We start from the raw sequence: 20,787 nt of genomic DNA on the forward strand, positions 1-20,787 counted from the left end.
TTGACGTTTATCAACAGAGTAGGTTCAGCACCTATTTTTACGTAGAAGTTAATTGACTTTTTCATCAAAAATACCTCATTTAAAATTAGTATTAAAATTGGGTTTTAAGACAAAGGAGTAACATTTACTGTGAAGTGCTAGATCTAAACTTTGACCTAGTTTATTTGTTTTAATTTGGTAATTGCATGTCCTGGATTTTTTAAATCAATTTGTCACCTTGAAGTACCTTTTAATTGTATGAGTCTTGCAGTAGTTTGGATAATCAACACATACCTGTTAAATTTGACTGTACTCTCATCGAGGATCTGCATATAATTATGTTGTCTAACATTCTATGAATAACCCAGGAGAACAAAGTTTAGGTTGGTGTTTAGGAGGGAATTACACTATCTTTTAAAGAATATTGGATGGTATGGAGAGGAAAAAAAGGGGCAGACTGTCTTCTTTGTTTGGCATCAGAGTTCGTATTACATTTATTTTGTCTTTTAAGTTTGTCAATGTTTAACTGTATTTTTGTTAATGTTTTAAGGTGTATGAAGAAGCTGGTTCTGACTTCCATCAAGTTGCTTACTTTAAGACAAGAATAGGATTAAGAAATGCTCTCCGAGAGGAAATCAGTGGTTCATCAGATAGGGAGGCAGTGCTTATTACTTTGAACAGGCCAATTGTTTTTGCCCAGCCTGTGGCCTTTGACAGAGGTACTGCTGGGTTTTGTGTTTCTATTTCTATTTTAGAGAGAGAGGGAGGGAGAGAGAGAATTACTGCAAATCTATTTTGCTACTCAGTTAAACTTTTCCTCTTTCTGAAAGTAAGATGCCTAATTTATTTGTAACTTGAGAGACACTAAAACAGTAAGTATAACAGGTTACTTTTCAAAATGTGGGTGGGAATTTCACTGTATGTTAGCAGGTTAATAGTATTAAGAGCAAAAAACCAAACCAACACAAACCAAACCACAACAAGAACCCTATTGCTGGGTTGACTACTTTTCAAGTAGGTTTGAGGAAATTGGGAATATGACCATTTAACTACATGAGAGTTTTAACTTAGATTATAAATGGTAGGGACAAGACTTTGTTCCATTTCTTGCAGCATAAACATAATGTATACTTTCAGGAAAGACTATATTTTCTTGCATATAATCTGCACCTTTCCTCCCTCCCCCCAAAACCAACTGGGGAAGATTGGGATGTGCATTATATGTGAGTAAAAGCATTCCTCATGCATCTGGAAGTTTGATGGCCAGGAGTGGGAGGGGACACAGAGCAGCAGCAGCATTAATTTCTGTGGCTCTGAGAGCCATGACAAGTAATGCTGGCACTGTTTCCTCCCCACCAACCCACCACTGCCATCTGCTGGATTGGGCTGGTATATGGGGTTGGTCCATAGCCAGAGCACTGGGTCCGACCTAGCATATGGCCTCAGACGCGGCATACTGGGACTGGCCCTGCATGCTGGCTCTGGAGCCTTGTGCTGGTTCAAACCTGGTGCATCAGGTATGAGACCATACACTGGCTTGGGGGTCATGCACTGAGTCAGACCCACCACGTGGCTTCAAAGCCAGTTCAGGGTATTGGATTTGGTGTGTAGCCCCAGCACTGGTGAACAGGATCAGGCTCCACTGTCTGTGTGACGGATCAGGCTGTCTGCATAATCTGAGCATTGGTGTGCCAGATTGGGCCCCAGTGTCAGTGTCCAGGATTGGGCTTGTTGCACAGCCCGATCAGTGGCAGGCTGGATCAGGCCCCAGTGCCAGCACACAGGAACAGGCCTTGCTCTGTGGTCTCAGTGCTGACGTGCCAGTGTTCAGGGTCAGGGTCATGCATGGCCCCCAGCCCCAGAGCATGATCCCCAGCTCCAGAACCCCAGGCCTCAGTTACTTAGGTAAGGTTTGGGGGGGGGGGGGGGTTTTTTTTTTTCCGCGGGGGGGATGGGTTGGGGGGGGGGGGGGGGTTTCTATCTTTCCTGAGGCGTTTCAAAAATAGTGTGTGTGTTTATATTTGGGAATGTGTTCAATGTGAGAAAAGATGGTAAATTTATGGGAATAGCTGTGAATGCATACATGTACATTTATGTATATAAATGTACATCCACAATATTTAATATACATAGGTAAAGCAAAAAACAAAAAAACAAAACTTCAGCAAATTGAAACTAACAACATTGTTGAACCATTTTATTTCCTTTCCCAAAGCTGTGCTGTTTTGGCTGAATTACAAGGCTGCCTATGACAACTGGAATGAACAGAGACTGGCTTTGCATAAGGATATTCATATGGCTACAAAAGAAGTGGTAGATATGTTACCTGGAATCCAGCAAACATCTGCTCAAGCTTTTGGGACTCTCTTCCTTCAGCTAACTGTGAATGATTTGGGAATTTGTCTTCCCATCACAAACGCACCACAGGTATTAATTTTACCTGTTTTGTATCAAGGCTTTCAATAGAGAGTCTTGCCATGAGTTATAAATAGATGAGAATCAAGTATTAAGTAAACAATTTACATAGAAAGCTGGCTAAAGTGTAAAGTGTGATATGATAGCAAATTATTTCAAGTTCTTCTGAAAGGAGGTGATAGGAGTGATTTGCAAGCTGTGGCTCAGGTTTGGGCTTTCCAGCTTCCTCATCAAGGAAGGTATCAGCTGCTCCTAAGACTGTACCTCCATAGCCAAGGTAGATTGCTTTACAAAGTGGAAAAAATTTTTTTTGCATGCTTCCCTTGTATTTCTTGGTCTGCATTTGTCATGTTCCTCAAAGGTCATTCTTGCTCTCGCGTTCTCTCTCTATATCTATATAGATATATGTGTGTGTGTGTATGTATATATGTATATGTGTACGTGTGTGTATGTATATGTTTCTCATAGCCTAGGAGTCCCCTGACTCCATGGGACTTCCAAGTGCATTTCTCTTCTGAGTCCTTGGTGATAACGAGTTTCATGAGACATACCTCCTACTAGCTATAACATGCAGCTCAGATGGTAGGGAAAATTCAGGCAGTCCTGGCCAGTATACTTTACACAGAGTTCTATAAAGAGAATATAACTTGTAAGCTTCAACTTATATTCAGGAATGTTTTGGTATTTCATATTCACTTATTAGCTTCCATTTAGAAAACTCGGCTCTATGTCCTGAAGGCAATGGTGGTGATTATCATTATATTTTGAATAGGACAAAACCTCTCAGGAATGTGTGTAGAACTTTTTAATGGTCAGGCCATATCTTGGGACTAACTATTTTACTGTAGTGTCATCAAGGCTTATAAGAGAATTTTGGGGGCCTGGTTCCTCTTGGTAGGAGGAGGCCCCCACCTCTCATTTTGGAAATAGTGACTACAGGAATTCTACTTAAATTCTAAGTAGAATTCATAAGTTTGGAAATAAATTTATTGAGATTTTTCTGCTTTATATGTACACATGCTACTTGCAATTATTATCTTACTCATTATATCTTAATGTGAATTAAAAATAAAATTTTGGGGGGATCCCAGGTTTGGGGGCCTGGTACAACTGTGTCCCTCTCCCCTCTTCTCTCCCATAAGCCTTGAGTATCTGCTTTCAAGCCTATGCATATTTCAGCATCAGGGTTAACTATTTCATAGTGATGATTTTAATAGTGGATAGGAAATAATAAATTAATAGTTGTTAGTTGCTGACAACTGTATAGGCTGCATTGACTGAAAGGGACAGGGTCCAGGATGTTGTATGCATGGACTTGACACTTTTGAAACTTTCTATATTACACTCTCTATATTACTAGCAAAATAGAGAAAGATGTAAGAAAGGTATGAACCTGTTAACTGAAAAATCCTGTAGAGAACCATTTTGAGTCTGTAGTTACCAGTAAATTACTTTTTCTGTACAATTCATTTATTTCTTTTTTCTTTTCTTTTCTTTTTTACAGTCTAACCACACTGCAGATCTCGACACTGGGTCTGCTCTAGTCCTGACCATTGAAAGCACATTAATCACCGCCTGCTCTTCAGAGTCTCTCGTTAGCAAAGGGCATTTTAAAAACTTCTGTATCCGTTTTGCTGATGGCTTTGAGACAAGTTGGGATGACTGGAAACCAGAAATAAGAGGGGATCTAGTCATGAATGCTTGTAAGCGTTTCTAATTTTGTCTTGGGCTCTAGAGACAGGGGAGCGCGCGCGCACGCACACACACACACACACACACACACAGTCCTCTCTAATCTTTCCTAGGCTTTGGAGAACTATTGAAGATTCACAAAGAGACTGTGAAAGAAATGATTGCATTTTGAAACTCAAATACAGCATTATGTGGATCCCTTTCTATACCTGATAGACTTTTAGTACCCTTAAAACTTTAAACTTCAGACTTCCTTTTTCCAAGAATAGCATGTCAATATACAGAATATAGTATTTTCTCTTCAGTACCCCCTCTCTTGACCACGTCAGGAGAGTTTATTTTATTGTTTTATGATTTGTCATCATCACCATAACAATCAGATCAGTGTTCTATTGAAAGTTTAAAATGACTCAGTGCATTAAAAGACTTAAATATATTTATTAAATAATATTTGTAACAAGTTGCTTTCTTAAAACGTTCCAATTTTGCAGTTAAATATGTCTTTTTATTGGTAGTCTAAGGAAAATTTCTTAGTGCATGCTCTTTGAATATCAGTCTGTTTCAGTTTACAAAATTATCAAGAAAATGTCTGACAGGTAGAATTAAAATCACTCTCTAATTTGTTATGATGGCAGTGTATATGCATTCATGCACATGTTTTTTTAAATGTGCATTTAAAAGAGTGCATGCACTCAACTGTAGGACAAATGGATCAGTAGAATTTTGCAAATCTGATAAGAAACATCTGTCTAGCCAGTGCATATTTTACTTTGTATATAGGTGTTGTGCCGGATGGTACCTATGAAGTATGTTCTAGAACAACAGGACAAGCTGCAGCAGGTAAAGTACTTATTTACATTCAGTTTTTATGGGAATAAAATATTTGTGAGACTTTGGATAGCTTTGTTTTAATTACTGTAATTGTGTTTTTGGGTTGTGTTTTGTTTTTAATTGCCTCTTTGGGTTGGAGCTGTTTCTATTTTTCAAGTTATTATTGTCCATGAGTATCTTTCTCAATCTGTTGTAGCCTAGTCTTTAGATTTTAGCTACAAGAAGTTAGTAAAGGATTGTAAGAAACCATCATTGGTACCTGCATCATAAGTGTAAAATGCTTGCAAATACAACTTTTAAAGATGCTTTTTTCAGCTGGCTTTAACTATGGCACTGGAATTTTTCCAGAATGGTTTTCTGAAGGAACATATCAATTCCATCCAAACTTCTGACTCTTGCCTATGTGCCAGGTTTCCCCATCAGCTTTGGGCTAGTTTAGGGAGCAGACATAGTCTCACTAACCGGGCTGGCTTTCCTTGCAGCTTGGGTTGGTCCACTTCACAGCTGACCAGCAGTACAACCAACCAGTTCCTTTGAATCCCCAGGCAGCCAGCTGGCTGCCTCTTCAGACTTGTCTGCTGTCTGGTAGGGCTATGCGAAGCTTTGGTCGCTGATTCGATTTGGTGGAGATTCGGACCGATTCGGCAGCCAAATCTCCCAATCCGAATAGAATCAGGAAACGTTTTAATCTCTCTGAAATTAATCGGAACCCTCTGAATAAATTTGGAGAGATTTGATGATTCAGAGAGAGCTTTTAAATGTTTTCTCTACATACCTCAAGGTACCAGGCGGCTCATGAACGCTGAGATGGTGGGGCATCCCATGGGAGTGCGGGGTGGGGGTCCCAACACACTTGGCGGCAGACCTGGAAGTGGACCAGAAGCTTTTACGGGTCCACTGCAGAGCACGTGGGGGACCCTCCACCCTCACCCCCAGCTCGGCAACTGGTGTCTTCTGGGTCTGGGGGGTGCACCTGGGGTCCCCCTGCAGCCGATTGCCAAGCCAATGGGGTGGGGGGGGTTCCCCCGCACGCTCTGCAGAGGACCTGGAAGTGGACCGGAACTACTTCCGGGTCCACCGCCAAGCACGTGAGGAGCCCCACCACGCTCCTGTGGGACACTTCATCTGCCCCACCATCTCAGCATTCATGAGCTGCACCTGGTACCTCGAGGTATGTAGAAAAGAACATTTAAAGCTGTGTCTGACTGAATTGATGATTCTCCGAATCAGCATCGAATCTTCAGATTCGGATTCAGTCGAATGGAATTGGGACAGTGATCCAAATCAACAAATTAAATCACCGTCCCCGAATCAATCCAAATCAAATATGGCCTGCTTTGCACACCCCTGCTGTCTTGGAATGTGACTGGCCATTTCCCTGTGACTTTGGGTGGCTGTTTTCTGAGATGCCCAGTTCCCTAGGCCTCCTGAACACCTGAGTGAAAGAAACTAGGGAGACAAGCTGCTGGCATACTGAACATTTTTCTTGATTCTTGGAATTTTTCTTCTATGGGAAAGGTAGAAGAAAAGAAGTATAGTCGGTCTGCCATACTTCAGTACTACAAACAGATTCTGGATTTCAGAAACAATGGTGAATTTCTGATGAACGGTACCCATTACTGCTTCTTTAAATGCTAAGCACAAATGGGCTAGTCAGCTCTGATGGACAATATAAAATATTTGCCACTGTATTAGTGGTGCTGTTGCTCTAGGAACCTCTAGCTCTCCTGCCCAGGGTCCTACCTGAATTGTGCTATACATCATCAGCTCTTCATGTTGTTCATGCCATGAATAAGCATGTGGATAGAAGAGGAAGAAGTACCAAGTAGGCTATGAGAAAGGAAGGGAAGTAACAAAATGATAAAGGAAGGAATAAAAAAGAAGGTAGGGATAGAGGAAAATAGACAAATAGAAGGAAGGATTATACATAGTGGCATTGGGGAATAGACAAGGTGGGGAATGTTTGTAGGAGCAAGAGAGATTAAGAAAGGGAAAAAAGCCCAAAATAAGATATACTGATGTTATTGAAGAAAACATGATTTTTTTTTTTAGAGTATAGAACATTTTACAAAAATCATTTAAAATGTGAAATAACGTTTTTATAATTTTAATGCCTTATTGTGATATGTAGCTATAGATCCACCATAGTGAATCTAGGGTATGTATTTGTGGTGGTAACTGAGATTTATAGTTGTATAAGTATGGATCAAAACTGCAGCCTAGGTTCTCCATTCTGATTTTGTTTCCCTCCCGCTCTGCTTCCATAGCCTAACAGGGGCAGTGCAGAGTTCTGCTCACTTATGAAAAGCCCACTATTTGCTTTGCCTTGTTGGGAGCCATGCAGGCATCTAGAAGCTTCCTGGCCTTTCAAGCTATACAGCATATGAGAGAACTTTGAAAATCAGAAGTTTGGCTATGGTCTTTTAAAATAAAGTTATTTTCTTGCTTTGGCTGCTTAATTCAGAAGATGTCTTTTTGTGTCTCAGAGGAGCTTGCAGGGGCTCTTTTGCCTTACAGTTATAACAGTCAACTGTAAGCCTTTCAGTAAAGTAACAGTTCATTCTCTCACCTCCATTGATTTAAAAAAAAAAAACAAACAAAACTACCCAACCTCAGTAATAGACAGACGGTTGAGCATACCACATAAAAGATGCTTACAAACCAGAATCATTAGCTTTTTCTGGAAAAATCAAGGCCAAAGAAAAATCAGCGGTTTTATGCTGTAGGTACTTCCTCCTTAAAAAAAAAAAAAAAAAAAAAGTTTCCCTTTATGAAGGATGTAAAATTCTGACTTGCTAATAATTTCACCCATTTTCTAGGCACAATGAATGATGCAAAAGTACATACTTCAGGTACACCGTTTTAATTCCCCCCTAATGCATTATAATTTTTCAAAGTCAAATTTGCAGATGGTTCAGAATCCTTTACTCAGATGCCCATCCTTTGGATTTCACTGTTACTAGAATCCCTTTGTTGGTGTGGTGAACCTGGCAGAGAGAGAGAGAGAGAGAAATCTGGAGAAGAGATGACGGGGAAGGGGAGGGGATTTCATACCAGTGTTCAAATACTTGAAGGGTGATTATTGAGAGTAGGGAGATGGGCTTTTTCCCTATGACCACTGGGGACAGGACTAGGAACAATTGCCTCAAGCTACAGCAGAAGATATTTACGTTGGAAATTAGGAGACATGTTTTGGTTATGAGAGTGGTCAAGCACTGGAACAGGATACCCAGAGAAACTGTGGAATCTCCATTCTTGGAAATTTTCAAGAGCAGGTTGGACAAACACTTGGTTGGGATGGTTTAGTTACAGATGATTTGCGTTGAGCAGGAGGCTGGACTTAGATGACCTTGTGAGGTCCCTTCCAGTTCGGCTTTCCTGTGATCCCATTCAGTTTCTCATTTTCTTCTCATCCATTGGGAAAACTCCTTTATTTTGTTTCATTTATTAGGTTTTTCTTATGTTTGTACATAATTAGAGAAACTTTAATATACACTTAATAAATGCTAACGATATTCAAACTATATTTCAAAGCTACAGAAGCAGATATGAAATCCAGTGTCAGAATGACTAAAGAGGGAAGTCAATCAGCTGTATTATTTTTCTATTTTGAAATAGAAAGCAGTAGTGCTGGAACCTGGACACTTAATGTGTTATGGAAGATGTGTGGTATTGATGTTCACATGGATCCCAACATTGGGAAAAGACTAAATGCTCTGGGTAACACACTCACAACACTGACAGGAGAAGAAGATGTTGATGACATTGCTGATCTCAACTCTGTAAACATAGCTGACCTGTCAGATGAGGATGAGGTTGATACTATGTCTCCCACTATACATGCAGTAAGTGGATCAATCAAAATACAGTTCTAAATTAATTTAGCAGAATTAGGCAAACCAGTAAATGTGACAGAGATCCTATTGTTGGGTGATTTATATGGTGGAGGAAAAATATTAGATCTGTTTGCCTTGAACCTATGCATTCAAAGCAAGCAAAGCAAACAATTCCTTACTGTAAATTGAGTCAAGTCAGCAGTATCAAAGGTGAATGTCTTAGGTTAGATTTATGATTCCATATTGAGAGCCTACTTCTCAAGGTATTCATCACCTGCAGATCCTTCAGGCTTTTACTGTTAAACGCTGAAGTAGTGATTTAAGTCTTTAACTTTAGGTACCCAGTCTTCAAAATTTTGGCATTAGTTGCTGTCTTCTAGCAGGCTGGGAAGTCATTAACATTACAAGCAAATTAGGAAAAAATTATGTTAGTAAAAACACAGTTTTTCATGTTTTAGTCTCGTATTAAATATTTGAACAGTTCAGTTCCATTTTGCAAGTACCTGTTACCTGCTCTGGAGAGTACCCTAAACTGCTAACATGGATGTTTATTATTTAGAAAGCAGATGAAGGTTCATTATGTGGAGATGTACACAAGCTCACATTTGGGCAGCGGATTGTAAATCACCTGCTGGGTCTGAGCCCCAAACACCATCGTTACTCTGTTCCTGTAGAATATCTGTCGGGGTCAGCGATGTGTGACTCTTCCCAGTTTAGCAGTTCACATATGAAAGCGGGCAGGTCTTGCTCATGGGGACATGTATGTAGCTTTTAAAACACATCTTTAAGCAAATAATGGGACTTGGATCACTGGAAAACTTCAAATCAGCTGCCTTTTAAACTAAAAACTGATTCTTTGCATGCCATGCTTTGATTTTAAGGTGCAAAATTCATTGCATCTCTAGTTAAAAATAGAGTTTGTGTGGTTTGATTTGGAATCTAATGCAATAATACATTTGTTTTAAATAGGAAAATGTTGATCATCGCCGACAGGGAACATCTAGTAGCCAAGGTGGAGAGCAGAGAGGAAGAAAATTTGTAAAACGTTTGGTAGATATTAGGGAACTCAACGAACAAGCAAAAGTAATTGATGACTTAAATGTAAGTTGGATTTTTCTTGAAATTTTTTTTTTTTTTTTTTTAAATAAATAAGTCCTGCCTCAATGTGTTAAGAATAACAGACTGAATCTAGGTTTTTGCCTTTCTCTGCCTTTAGTTTCAGTGGAGGAAGGTTTCTGCATTGGCGATCAAGTGCATAGGTGCCCACTAAAATCCTCTGGATATTTTCCTCAATTTCAAGCAGCCCATAATCCCATTTTGTACTTGTGCATCACTGTATCAGCAGCTCCCATATTAAGACCAGGCCATATTTCTGTCACTATTTATTAGGGTTGTGCAAAACAGCTGTTTCGATTCACTTTCGGATTTGGCCATTTCGGAGGACAGTGATTCGTTTCCGTATTTCAGATCACTCTCCTATTTCATTTTCGTCGAATCTCCTCTGAATCTGTTTTGAATAGGCTGCAAGGGAAGCTTTGCACAGCCCTACCCAGCCGGGTGGGGCTTGGAGCCTCAGGCTGCAGGGCCCCAGTGGGAGCAGGACGGGGCTGTGGGTGGCTCGTCCGGGGGAGGGCCGCTGCCCTTCTGTGCAGGCAAGGAGACCCCTGCGCGGATCTCTGATCACTGTCACTCTAGGTCATGGGACAGGGAAGCAGCGTAGAGCGGCGAGCAAGTCTGCTGGTCCTTGTCACGTGACTCGGCTCCACAGGGAGCAGAGATCTGCACCGGGGTCTCCTCGCCACCGCTGCCTGCCCCATAGAATCCCAGATCTCTGCTCCCTGTGGAGCCAGGTTGCACAGCAGGGCCCAGCACTGTCCATGTTGCCGGGGCAGCATGAGGCAGGCAGTGGCAGCGAGGAGATGCCTGGCATGGATCTCTGCTCCCTGTGGAGCAGAATTGCGCAGCAGGGCAGCAGCATACAGCTGTTTCCCTAAAAGCCCGGTTCTGAAACTCCGAATTTTTCCGAAACATTTCTGAAACGTTTCAGATACCTTGTTTCATTTCGGAGATGTTTCTGAGCCTTGTGTTTCGGTTCGGATTTGGTGTTTCAGGCACTGAAATAGCCCAAAACATCTCTGAAACGAAACAGCTGCTGAAATTTTATACAACCCTATTATTTATATTACTTCTTTTATTAAATGTATGATTTTGACTTACTGCAGCTGCAAAGCAGTTCTATTTTAGTAAGATACTGCTCATTGCAGGAGGAAGGAACCCCTCTAAATCAACTATTTTATAGCTTTTGGATAATAATATAAAATGCAACTCATACACAGTAGCATAATTCAATAAAACAGGAAAAATATTAAAAAAATTATTTGAAAGTGTTTGAGGGAAGAATCAAGTATAACTTTCATATGACAACATTTGTTATGTTTAAGTCTAGAGCAGTATTTCTTAAAAGTGAGAGCACCTGTGACAATATGGACTCTGTTGTTAGTTAAGTAGCAAATAAAGGAGAATGGATGTTGTTTATTGCTTATACTTTTGTCCTGAGTGCTGGCAGCAGTCAGCTGTAAGCCAATTGTACACAAACTCTTTAAATGTTCACAGCTGATATGTGGCACTAAGTGCTGTGTCCCATGTGAACGTGATGATTTGGTTCATGTACTGTAGTTCTTCATGTACTGTAGCATCACAAAACCGTTTTTGTACTTGAGTGAGTTTTTTCTTTCTGATTTTTTTTTTTTTTATATTGAGAATCATTTAGACCTTTCTGCACCTCCTCCTGGGAATAATCCCCCACCCCTGCCCGTCACTATTTTTTAAGTTGTCTCCCCACTTACTGGGTTGGGTTTTTTAAGTACAGAAAAAGGGTTTTTTTGTTCTTTTTAGGAGCCATTTGCTTGTACGCCCCAGTAGTTGTTCTGTATCGGATCATCCTCTTCCATCTCTATGAACATCATAACATTGTTTGATATCTTGTTGCATTGTATTTTGCTCCAGTACTCTTAACCTGTTTGCTTAAATAAGATGAGTAGTAGACTGCTAAAAATGAACAGACCTTTTTAAAAAAATGACCGTATAAACAAATACTGTACTTGAACAGTTATATAGTAAAATGACAATGGACCCTCTGAGCCTATATAGGAAAAGTATGTCACTTTTTTTCATGAGCTAGCTGTTACTAACTCATTAAAGAATTGTTTGAACAAATTTTAGAACTGTAATATTGGAAATTATAGAAGTGTTGTTGATAAAGAAAACAGTGAAAATACTGTGAAACTTCACTGGTTATCCATTTGGGAAAATTTACTAGCCTCACTTGTCTCCAGAAAACTAGGTGCAAGTGAAGGAACCATAAACCAAGAAATTCAGCGCTATCAGCAATTGGAGTCAGTAGCTGTGAATGACATCCGCCGTGATGTTCGTAAAAAACTACGCAGGTCCAGCATGAGGGTAAGTAATTGTAATACATTTTTTGCATTTGAAAATTTCTCCACCACCTGCTAAATAAAAATAGATAAATGACAGACAGAAGAATAAAGATAGAAAGAGGGTTAGATACATCAAGTGATGTCCCATTTCTCTTTCTGGGAGAAATTTTTTTTCCCTGTATCATTGGAGCTGGAAAACCAGAATTTTGGATGTACCATCTTTTAACTGTTAATGTTATATCCAAGTTTGCTCATGTAATTTATTAGATTTATGGTAAAAACAATAGCATATTTCAGGATTTATAATCTGTTTTCATGAATCAAAGATAGTCCCATAGTCCGGGTCCAGACATGCATAGACGTTTGGTTCCCCGGGGACAACTAGTGACAGCGCACCTTGTGCTGCCAGTAGTTATCCCCAGGGAACACCCATGCTACACGCACGCTGCCACACTGCAGGTTACCCCAGGTGGAGTAGGCCCCAGCAGCCTTACCTGGGGTTCTGGGGGTCTCTTGGGGCTGCAACAATGAGGAGTGCACGGAGTCTGGCCGGCAGCTGCACGGAGTCTGGCCGGCAGCAAAGCGTGGCACTGGCTGGCCAGGCTCAGGCTTTGGGCAGCACATGCTGCTGGCCTGTGCACAGCTTCTCTTTTTCTTCCCTGCGCTTCTCCTATGGAGCACGGAGAACAACGGAACATGCATGCAGTATGTGGCACCACAGATGTGTCTGCAGCACCACATACCACATGGCTGCACTCATTTGGACACAACCACAAAACCCTAAAACAACAACAAGAAGAAACAGCAAAGCAGAAATGATGTCAAAACCAAACAGTGCCACCACTGACTAATACCTGCAATGTTGTACGAAGCCCTGGTGTGAAACCTGGACAAATAACATTTCCAGTGTTCCTGAAGGGCTGTTTTGGACAAAGGTATTATGCTCCATTCTAAAGCAAGGACTTTTCTTGGGAATATTCTGGTGGGAGCTCATGCTCCTTTGCTGATTGCAGCTGCAGCAGTAGCACATGGAGGGAAGTTGTTTGGCAAAAAGGATCCTGAACTATTCAGAATATCCTGTTTTCCTGACAGCAATATGAAGCCAATGTAAAAGGTGGGCATATAGCTCAGCAACAAGTCAAAATGAAAGTAACAGCAAAAGCCTACAAAGGGATGTGTTGAGCTCCTATTTATCAAAGAATTTTTTTCTCCCAAAACTGGCATGTCAGGGTAAAATACTTTTTATTTTTGTAAATTATTTTCTACATTGTCACATACATGTACAAATTGCAGTATTTATTAGCCTTGACGTTTTATTTTGCTTTTGTTTAGGCTGCTTCCCTGAAGGACAAATGGGGTCTGGGCTACAAACCCAGCTATAACCGATCTAAGAGTATTTCAGCCTCAGGAAGACCGCCTCTAAAGAGAATGGACAGAGCAAGGTACAGTGGTTTTAGCAAATGACTACATTTGAGAGGATGAAATTTTGAACAGAATTAGAATAGGGTATATTTGTGATAAGGGTGGGTGTGCATGTGTGTGGTTGTGTCTTTAAAAGTGTTCATGACAATCTTTCGAAAAGGAGTGGGTTTGTTTTTTTTATAAATCTCACTTTTTAAAATATTTTAGTTGGGGAAAAGCTAAAATTGTTTTACATAGAAACTATAGCTTTATATTGAAACTATAGATGGGTGGGTTTTTGGTTGTAGCTGTGTTGGTTTAAGGACATAGGCAGACAAGACTCCAAGGAATGAAAGAAGCTAAAACTGAGGCCTTGGAGTCTCGGAACAGCAGAAACTCCCTATGCCTGAAGAAGGGTGACTGCACCCGAAAGCTTGCCAAGAACTTTTTTCCAACTATTCAGTTGGTCTAATAAAAGATATCACATCTACTCAAAGAACCTTGCCTGAAACTATAGATATGTATTTATTCATATGTTCTTTGATGATGAGTGTCTTTACCTTTTTCAAAAGGTTTGCTTACAAGAGTTTCTCAATGTGGATGGTTCTTAGCTTTCAAATCTGATCTCCCTAACAGAGTTGCTAAGGTCCATAGTTTTGCCTTCTAGTCCATATTTAAAGCTGAAAAATCTGCTGTGCTTTCAGTCTAAAGCATAGAAGTAAATGTGTGCAGACTGCGTCTTACCAGAAATTGTCAATGAAATTAAGAAGGCTGAAGAAATGGGTTTTAGCTCGTCTGCCATGTAATCCAGAACTGTCTTGTTCACATATCGTTAACAACAGTTTAAGCCTGGATAACCATATTGAGATGATGTACAAGCAGAACAGACTCCATTTCATTCTCTGAAAGCCATACTCGCCTAATAAAACTACAAAGAGTAAAAGGTAGCACACTTGATAAATAGTAAAATAAGCATACATGATTATCAATGTGCTCAAGGAACAGATCAACTGAGGAGCAAAAGTTTCACCCCACAGGACTTCTTAGAACCAGATTTCAAAGTTCTGTTCTGGAGGGATTTCTTATAATTCTAAGGATCTTCTCTAGCTGATGATAACTCCTGTTCGGGAAAGACAAAGTGGTTCAAAATATTGGGTGAATTAAACCTTTAAAAAATTGCTAACAGAGCAGAAAACAGATTCTTCAATCTCAGAATAGCAAATTGTTTTAAACAAAATAATTCAAAATAAATTCCTCAGCTGCTTTTCTTGCAAGTTTAAAGTTTCTTCTGATCTAGTTAGTATTGCTATAGACAGAAACAATGTAGATTTGAACACCAGCTCATCTTACCTCCCCTTTTTAATAAAATCATCTTCAGGAGATTCAGGATTTTACTGGAAAGATCATTGAACAAGTATGGTGTTGTGTAATGTACTCTTTTTTGTTGGGCCTATCAAATATTTAAGATTTCTCAAAAAGGCTCAGGGGTGACCTTGTGGCAGCCTATAAGTATAATAAGGGAATCTGGGGGAACTCCTGTTCACCAGAGCACTCCAATAGATGACAAGTTCCAACGGTCACAAATTCCTCCAAGACCGTTTTAGGCTGGACATAAGGAAAAACTTCTTTACTGTCCGAGTCCTCAAGGCCTGGAATAGACTCCCTCTGGAGGTGGTGCAAGCACCTACTCTGGACTCTTTTAAGAAATGTTTGGATGCTTATCTTGCTGGGATCCTTTGACCCTAGCCTACTTCCTGCCCCTGGGGCAGGGGGCTGGACTCAGTGATCTTCTGAGGTCCCTTCCAGCCCTAATGTCTATGAAATCTATGAAAATGAATAGCAAATTTCCTTTTCAGATAAGATTAGAATATTTTCTCTTTTTGCTCAATCACAAAATAACTCAGTCTTCCAGTTTTATTTGCAATCCTCATCACAAATTGATCACTTCCTGTTATTTGTTGTTTTTACCTCTTAGCCCCTACTTCACAAATCCAGAAAGATGTTTAAATTTTAGGATAAATTAGCCAACAGCAAACTATTTGCCAAATATAATTTTCATCATTTTTTCCCTTGTGTGCCTTAAATACTTATTTACTGGTTCAGTACCTATTTTTTTTATAAAATGTTAAGCACAAGTTGTTTCTTATTTCTTATATCCTTATTTCTTTTTAGCAGTGAGTTTGCAATGTCATGATTCTGTTTGTAGACAAGTACATGATTCCATTAAGTTTAAAACTTCAATAGATGTTTTGGGTTTTTTTGTCCATCTTTTAGCTCTCGACTAGGAGACAATGAAGAACTCCCAGAAATCCGTGTAGATGCAGCATCTCCTGGACCTAGAGTAACGTTTAACATACAGGACCCTGTAAGATATACCCTATATACTATAATAATTAGTGTGCTTTGCTGTAATGATTAGGACCATGCTGATTAAACTTCTTAGACATACCTGAGAAAGACTTAAAAATCAAACTTTTTATCAGTCTTAGTACTCTGCCTAAACATTTTCTGTAGACATTACCATATTTTTTTCACATACAGCGTGCCCTTGCATACAGCCTGTACTTTGTTTTGGAAGGGCATCCTGAAGAAGAGAAAAGATTAGTCCTTTCTGACTGAGGTAGCAGCAACTAGGGAGCCAAACCTGCTTCCAAGTCTGTTGCTACCCTTTGTGCTGGATGGGGTCCGTGGATGTAACCCAGTGGACCAGATCTGTGGCTACATGCCAAGTCTGAACAGAAGCCCTGACTCCAGTGTGTCAGGTTCAGGGCCACATGCTGGTTGGACCTGGTGCAGCAAGTCTGGTGCCGTGCAAACCCAGCATGCCAGCTCTAGACCTACGTGCTGGGCCTGACCTCTTGTAGTGGCCTCGGGGCTATCCTGTATGCAGGGGGGCTCCCCATGGGCCTGGACATTTGGTGGCAGGGGAGTGTGGTGGCAGTGTTAATTGTGGTGGCTCCCAGATCTGTGGCAGTTAATGCTGTCATCACTCCCCCCCTACTAAATTTTCATAATTTTTCTCACATATAGTGCAACCCCACTTCTCACCAGCTGGTTTTGGATAAAAAAATATGGGTTGTGAGAGAGAAAATACAGCAATAGAAACATTGAAAAATTAATTTTTTTTTGTGAGATTTGATTTATATTGTTAAAAGGGTATACCTTCATGCTATTCAGAAATTGGCATGTATGCAAAAAAAAACCCGAACAAACTTTTTTGCTACTTTTAACAGAGTTTACAATAGTTGCATGGTAATTTTGTATGTTAGCTGTGCTCACAGTTTTGGCAATAGATATCAATAAAATAAAAGCAAAATGGTTCAGAGTTTTCTTGAAACGTACACATTTGTTTAACAAGCATTAGTAAAATGTTGGTCTTTCTTCTATTACAGTATTTTTTCTCCCTTTAAATGTTACCTTTATATTGGTTTTGCATTGTTCAGATTCTATTAGTTGTTTTAATTCATATTTTTCTTTTTATTTTTAATTAAGTCGAATAAAAGAGTTTTGGGGAATGCCCAACAATCCAGCTGTCCCAGGGAAGGGTATTTTCAGGTACTTGTAAGCAGAAGCATATATTTTACCATACAACTAATTAACCTCCCGGGAAGCTACTTCTTAGTTGCCTGTCTCTTTCAAATTCAGCTATTTCAAAGCAGAATGTATGCCATTTTTAAAGATTTAAAGAAAATATAAACATGTAAAAAGATGTAGATGAACGCACACAATTTTTGATGAATCTCCAAGTCTGCTCACAATTTCATTCCTTGAATTTGCAGCCTTTGTAAAGTTAGTAATAAGTTATATTTGTATATTTACGAACAAAAGTCTTCACCAAGCCCTGACCATAACTACCTCAAGGCAAGCTTTGAACCATCCAGATTTGCAAGACAAGTGTTGCCACAGAGTTCTCTGCATTGCGTTTTCATCATTTTTACAGCATGTCTGAAGAGTGCAGGCATTAACATTGATACAAAACAACTGCAAGGTGTAAAGCTAACAAGCATCATTTTTTTTCTTTATTTCTTATAAACCCAGCAAGGTGTGCATCCAGTCTCCTTTTGAAGATCTCCAGGGTAGGTGCCTGCACCACCCCCACTGGGAGTATATTCCAGAGTCTGGTCACACGAACCGTGAAAATGGAGCAGTGTAACTGTTATTTGTCAAAATTGGTGCCTACTTAAAAATAAAACAAAATAAATGAAAACCCTCTATTTTTTTTTAAAAGGATGCTTGAGCTATACTAAATGAGAGCAAAACACTAAAACTCCCATCCTTTAGAAAAAAAAAGTCGACACTTTTTGAAAGAAAACCATTTAACATTTTCCCTTCCAATTTTTCCCTTCTTTTTATAGAGGTCTTACAATGGACTGGTTTAATTGGTCACCAACACTGCTAAAATGACCAAATTTCTAAAGGGGGGAAAAATGAAAGGCAGAATGTCTGGCTGATTTCTTTTTACATATGTTTTAATATGGAATATTTTAACATTTCCATTCATTTTTATATCAATTTTAAACACTTTTCTTTAGCTAGGAAAAATTGATGGATAATAAAAAGGGTGAAGGGTTGAGTGCTAATAGCTTTCTGAAGGTAGGATGAAATTTATCAAAGAATTTCAATTCAGACTCTAATCTTGAATGTTGAAACACCACTATGCAGTTCTATATCACCAATGCTCACCAGACTTTATCGTCCACCTACCTGTATGTGTTGGTGTTTATTCATGCCAAGTGCACTAAAACGTATCTAGGAGGCCACATCTAGAAATTTTCCCTGAAATTGCCACCATTCATGTCAATTTTATTCAACATTTTAAAAAGAACTGAATAGTACTACAAGATACGGTAATACTGTACATTCTGTGCTAGCACTTTGCATGTACTTTCACTAACAGACTTCTATGTATTGCTCTAATTTACAGATGATCATGGTGATTTTTGCATTCTGTGCATTTTTTGCTTTTAAAACCTGTTTTACTTCATTGAAGTGTTTACATTCAAACTGTTGGACTGTCAAAATGAAAGTTTTGATCAGAGCTCAATACTGTTTAATTATCTAGCTAATAAATTCAACACATTACTAACGCAATGGTAAATGTTCTCCAGTCTTATTCATTTTTCTTTTATGTGTTTCATTCCACACATTCCTAAATCCAACACTTCTGTCTGTTCAGTATAAGGAACCTGAGCTTTAAGGGGTTTTAAATGGTTTCTTCATTTTTTTAAGTTTTTTAACTTCTGCTTAATCACTGTAAATCCCACAGCAACTGTGAAATTTAATATCTTTTTGTCTCTTTACAATCAGTTTCCAGAGGAGACAGAACTGGATCTTTTGTCAGTAACCATTGATGGTCCATCCCATTACTCATCCCCTAGTGAAGGATCATGCTCAGTATTCAATTCACCCAAAACTCCAGTAGTCTACTCACCAAGCATTCCCTTCCAGCCTGAAGAGGGACGACGGGATGACAGCTTGTCTTCAACCAGTGAAGACTCTGAGAAGGATGATGACCATGAGAGAGAGAAGCCTTATTTTTATAGGAAACCACAGTAAGCAGTTTATAAAATGGAATCTTCATGAGGGCTATAAAAAGAAAATATTGAAAAGTTGATATTTTTAGAACTAGAAAAGCTGGTACTGACCCAGGATCTAAATCTTGCCTGTTCAGGCCTCTAGTAGATACAAGTCTAGGCCCCCAAGGGGGAAGGTATTTTTTTTATGATCACTTTTATTTACAGCTTTTGTTTAAAAAAAAAAAAGTACAGTAAAATTAACAATAACTTATACAATACAATATCATTTATGGTTATTGGTAAAAACGTACAATAAGATTACACATTCTACAATGGAATCAAAGCGTAGTATATGATGATATAAAAATAGATAAAATTAAGCAATATATATTAGCAGAGTTAAAAAAAAATAAAAACAGGACAATTCTATTTGATTTTAGTGCTTAATCTTTGTTCAAGTAATGAAAATATACTTAGGGAGTATAGGAAAGGCCGTAAATTATTATAGAGGAGCCAAATTGTGCTTTAGTCATTAACTCAGTAGTTTAAATTTTCTACTATTTTCCACTTCTTCAAAAAATGAACAAGACCCTTGATAGTGATTTAAGTAATTTATCTCATTTAGGAACATATCATATTTCTTTACGGGGTCTAACACCATCTGCCCATAACAGGAGTTTTTATACATGCTCTGGGGGTGGGGGAGGGCATTTTAATTACAGCGGCCCTGAGAGTTTGTTAAAGCTCCCCTGTCACCATTTTGAAGCATGGTGATAGACGAGATGCTGATAGACAACATGCGGAGGCTGATGAGCACACTAGTTAGCATGCTCCAGCAGACTCAATTACTCGAGTCTGCTCCAATGTGCTGTAATCGCAGCATGTCGGAGCAGCCTCTGGGTACATCTACAGGTACCCTACAACTGCCGATTTCATTAGTGAATCTCAGTCTAGTATTGACTCTCACTGTTTGCAGTTTTGTACTTCAGGTACGTAGATTTCTGAACCAAAGGAGTGCTTTATTAATCTCAAAAAGAAAGAAGTCCATAAAATCTCACTGCCTACATATCCTTCTGTATGTTGGCATGTTTATTTAAAACAAGATCTAACTTTAGGGGAAATAGTCAGTGACTGACAGCATGTTTCTCAGGCCATCTGTCTGCACAAGAATATATGTTGTTAAACCATTCATGTAAAGGTTTAGTTGGATAAAGAGAGGCTTCTAATAATGTATTTCTTAAGCTAATTGATAGGAGTACAAGCTCTGATATTTTTTTTTCCTTTTTTTAATCCAGTAGTTTGAATTCTTAATTGTGCTTAAGTCCTCACATTAAGCAGCTCCTTTTCAGATTGCATGTGCCTGCTTTTTTCCCCTGCCACCTTAAAAAGTCATTAGAATGTTTTTCTATTTTTGATTGAGCCATTGGATCACCATAGTTCTACTCCATACAATAAAATGGACTCTACCTTAGTGCTGCCAATACCACATTTTACCTGTCTTATTGTAAAAGACCAAAGCTTCATGCCCATTTAGCTTTAAAGCTTACATTTTCAGTGTGCTTTTCCAGATCAGAAATTGCTTGAAATTAGATTCCAAGGTATTTAAAAAAACAAACAAAAAAACCCAAATCTCACTTCCAGCTTTCATTCCCAAAATAACAGTGCCTCAAATTTAGCAGG

The 20,787-nt window shown here is 39.2% G+C and overlaps 1 protein-coding gene across 1 annotated transcript in view; it reads left to right on the forward strand.

Moving 5' to 3' along the window:
• Positions 1-20,787, forward strand: part of KIAA1109 (KIAA1109 ortholog) — a 252,339-nt gene that overhangs the window by 186,293 nt on the left and 45,259 nt on the right. The window contains exons 57-69 of the mRNA XM_025204706.1: positions 530-698; positions 2,195-2,406; positions 3,899-4,097; positions 4,867-4,926; positions 7,737-7,769; positions 8,536-8,762; positions 9,313-9,513; positions 9,723-9,853; positions 12,089-12,212; positions 13,523-13,632; positions 15,866-15,956; positions 17,084-17,146; positions 18,899-19,143. Coding sequence (XP_025060491.1) covers positions 530-698; positions 2,195-2,406; positions 3,899-4,097; positions 4,867-4,926; positions 7,737-7,769; positions 8,536-8,762; positions 9,313-9,513; positions 9,723-9,853; positions 12,089-12,212; positions 13,523-13,632; positions 15,866-15,956; positions 17,084-17,146; positions 18,899-19,143 — 1,865 coding nt within the window. The remainder of the gene's footprint in view (positions 1-529; positions 699-2,194; positions 2,407-3,898; positions 4,098-4,866; positions 4,927-7,736; positions 7,770-8,535; positions 8,763-9,312; positions 9,514-9,722; positions 9,854-12,088; positions 12,213-13,522; positions 13,633-15,865; positions 15,957-17,083; positions 17,147-18,898; positions 19,144-20,787) is intronic.

This window comes from Alligator sinensis, unplaced genomic scaffold (genome assembly GCF_000455745.1).
Source record: "Alligator sinensis unplaced genomic scaffold, ASM45574v1 scaffold150_1, whole genome shotgun sequence".
Classification (NCBI taxonomy): Eukaryota; Metazoa; Chordata; order Crocodylia; family Alligatoridae; genus Alligator; species Alligator sinensis.